General features: G+C 37.1%; 1 protein-coding gene across 1 annotated transcript; it reads right to left on the bottom strand.

The window, feature by feature from the left end:
• Positions 1 to 849: 849 nt before the first annotated feature.
• LOC149237959 (bZIP transcription factor 44-like) lies at positions 850 to 2,971 on the bottom strand. The gene has a single exon (XM_089372873.1). It carries the CDS (start codon positions 1,783 to 1,785, stop codon positions 1,198 to 1,200), a length of 588 nt encoding a protein of 195 aa, XP_089228999.1. The 5' UTR covers positions 1,786 to 2,971; the 3' UTR covers positions 850 to 1,197.
• Between the last annotated feature and the right edge of the window lie 676 nt (positions 2,972 to 3,647).

Genomic DNA, 3,647 nt, shown 5'->3' with positions numbered 1-3,647 from the left:
CTTTTACTATGACGAAACATATAAATAATCACTACAAATAAAATTTCATTCATATTATCATCTACCACACATTTACGAAAATAAAGCAAATATTGAAATTAAAATAAGAATACAAATAGAAAATAGATATTTTACATCTACCTCAAAAATTTATTTAAAAAATTCTATCATATAAAAAAACACATTCCGAATAAAACCATGTAAAATAATAAATAAATAAATAAATAAAAACCTCTTTTATAATACCAGAAATATTAAAATTTGATAATACTTGATTCTTCTATAAGGGTTTCCAAAAAAAAAAATCATGAATTAACATTTTTTTTTAATTTTTGAAAAAAAATAGAAATAAATCTGATGTTTTTAATAGAAAAAATATATTTTTTTATTCTCTTATAATAAAATCTGTTTAGATTAAATTTCTTGAGATATAAACTTTTCTTAGAATGAAAAAAAAAAAAATTGATTTTAGTAAATCCAAAATTAATATAAATCTACACTCATTTAATGATTAACAATTATAATTAATAATTTTATTTTATTATTTTTATTTTTATATTTTATGTTTTTTTTTAATTTTAAGTGAGAGTGCACCTCTCAGCCGAATAAAGCTCTCAAAACCATCCAAACATTCATAATTTTTTTAATTTATAAATTTCAATGGGTTGCCCAAGTCAGCCGAATGACCAATAGTGTTATTATCCTCGGGGGCTTGCTCATTTACATTATTTTATACATAAAGGATTAAAAACATTCATAACTGTTAGACTTGACATTTAATGCTTAATTAATATTCTTGTTTACTATCATCAACTACTTAAGCCACCAAAGCCACATCAAAACATGTGGTAAGCATATGAATTAACCTTTACCATTAAACTTAAAATGCCTCTTCGACTTAGAAGTGACATAACATCATGGACTCATGTGACCATATCGCACTATAACTTGACCTCAACAATACTTGACACGATTAGCGGTTTTTCACGAATATACCTATATATTTTCCTACGCTACTGTGCTATATTTTCTGCTAAATTAAGCTGACCAGGAATGTACAAACTGGGTGCCTTGCTAACAGTGCAAGGGATTCTGTGGATATCGATTTGGGATTCATCCTGAATTGAAAACTGTACCTATGGGGTTTTTCAACTGGTCACCGACAAAGCTTTAAATTAGGACTCTACAGTCCTCTGCTCACTGAGAAGCCGTGATGGCTTGCTGAAACTGGTGAAGCTGTTGGGACAATTCCATAGTTTGGGTCTTCAAGACACGATTCTCTTCCAAAATCTGGCTGTAACGCTGACTGAGTATGTCGAAACTGCTGAGAATTTGCCTGTTCTCAGCTCTCATGTGCGCCACCTGAGCGCGGAGCTCGTCCAGATGTTTCTGTTTTCTCATGCGGGACCGCCGGGCGGATTCCCTATTGGACAACATCCGCCTCTCCCTCCGCTCGTCAATTATTGTATGCTGCTGCTCCTCAGCTTCGTCCGACGCAGAATTGCAGGCGGTTTGAGCCGAATGGCTGCTGGACCCGGCGGAATCTTGACGAATGTAACAACCCTTGGGCAGGGGTTTGCAGGCCTCCGGGCTGCTGCTGCTATTGTTGCCGTTGTTACTGAGAGTGGGAGGAGGATACAACATGTAATAGTTGTTATTGAGGAGGGATTCATAGCACTCTCTGCTTAGAAAATCTTGGCTTCCTCTTGTATCATCAACACCCAGGTGGAAGCTGCCACTGGAGATCATGGGGCTCAAGGGCAGCAGGACCTGCTCTGACTGCATCTCTACCAAGCTATGAAAGGGGCAAAATTCAATCAAAATATGAGGAACTAGCTGGGAATGAAGTCAATCCAACATGGGATGCGAAAACACTCTGTTCAGATTAAGGTACCCACCAAAATTTAATGACAGGATTGAAGAAAAAGACTCTAATCAGATCAAGGTACCCACCACAATTTAATGGCAGGATTGAAAAAAAACCACTCTTATCATATTAAGTTACCCACCACAATTTAACAGCAGGATTGAAGAAAACCACTCTTATCAGATTAAGGTACCCGCCACAATTTAACAGCAGGATTGAACAAAACCACTCTTATCAGATTAAGGTACCCACCACAATTTAATGGCAGGATTGAATAAAAACACTCTAATCAGATAAATGGCAGGATTGAAGCAAAACTCTCTGATCAGATTAAGGTACCCACCACAATTCAATGGCAAGATTGAAGACAAGCACTCTGATCAGATTAAGGTACCCACCACAATTTAATGGCAGGATTGAAGACAAGCACTCTGATCAGATTAAGGTACCCACCACAATTCAATGGCAGGATCGAAGAAAAACACTCTGATCAGATTAAGGTACCCACCACAATTCAATGGCAGGATTGAAGAAAAACACTCTGATCAGATTAAGGTACCCACCACAATTTAATGGCAGGATTGAAGAAAAACACTCTAATCAGATTAATGGCAGGATTGAAGAAAAACTCTCTGATCAGATTAAGGTACCCACCAAAATCCAGTAGCAGAATTGAAGAAAAATACTCTGATCAGACTAAGGTACCCAGCACAATTTAATGGCAGGATTGAAGAAAAACACTCTGATCAGATTAAGGTACCCACCACAATTTAATGGCAGGATTGAAGAAAAACACTCCGATCAGATTAAGCTACCCACCACAATTTAATGGCAGGACTCAAGGGATTTGCAGTGGGGGTAATGCAAATGATAACAAAGAAGGCAAGGACAATATTGGCCTGAAATTCAGAAGGCAAGGGGGGAACTCAAAGGGAAAGCTCATTTGAATTTAAGGATGAAGAAGGGGAAAGAAATAGAAAGCAGGAGGACCCACATGACCCACAGTGCAACATCAACCGTCTTCCCTAGCCAAGGAGGGGAGAAAGGAGACAGCAGAAGGAATGCATTCAACATAAAAGGAGGCAGCAGACACACAGGAGGATAATGTCAAAATATGTTGAAATTAGGGTTGATCTTGAGGAGACTGAACCCAAATTTTTTAACGTTGTAAAAACTATACCCACAACCAAAAGAAATGCCTATAATTGAAGGCCAGAAGTTATATTTCAGAATCAGGATGAGTCATATTCCACTACCCATATAAGGAATCAGGACTGGTGGATTCCAATATTATACTCTGGGTGGACTAGATGGGACCCCATATGACCTATTCCCTTGTCTTTTTGTGAGGAAGGGGAAAGGGACCATGATGTAACATTTGGGTGCCTTTTCCCTTTCTGGAGAGACTCACTCAGGCAAATCAAATTTCAATCTAATGGTTTTGCACACCATTACCATAGTGGAGGGGTAAAGTTCATTAGCAACTTGGTTCGTTTTTTCAACATTGAAGGAAAGTTTTGCAGGAAAATTCTCCATTTGTGATTAATTTATTGGTGGACTAAAAGCTTGGTGGCAGATGCACCAACTGAGAATTTTATGGGAGTGCACATCATGCTAGTTGGCGTGAGGGAGCATAACATCGGATTCGAAGCTGATTGCCTCTTTCTCCATTTACTATTATAATCCCTATGTAATCTATGTATATGAGCGTGTGATATGTGGCATTCAAAAGTTGCTTACTTTTTAATTATAATTTATAATTTTCACTTTAAATTTGACC

Source organism: Pinus tabuliformis, chromosome 8, assembly GCF_031772625.1.
Source record: "Pinus tabuliformis cultivar Carrire ecotype Pingquan chromosome 8, CPIR1, whole genome shotgun sequence".
In the NCBI taxonomy this organism is placed as follows: Eukaryota; Viridiplantae; Streptophyta; class Pinopsida; order Pinales; family Pinaceae; genus Pinus; species Pinus tabuliformis.
Note: the sequence above shows the minus strand (reverse complement) of the source record. Positions and strands in the feature narration are given on the sequence as shown.

What these genes read in the sequence shown, in the direction of transcription:
- LOC149237959 (XM_089372873.1), bottom strand. Translation starts at nt 1,785, where the DNA reads ATGCAGTCAGAGCAGGTCCTGCTGCCCTTGAGCCCCATGATCTCCAGT.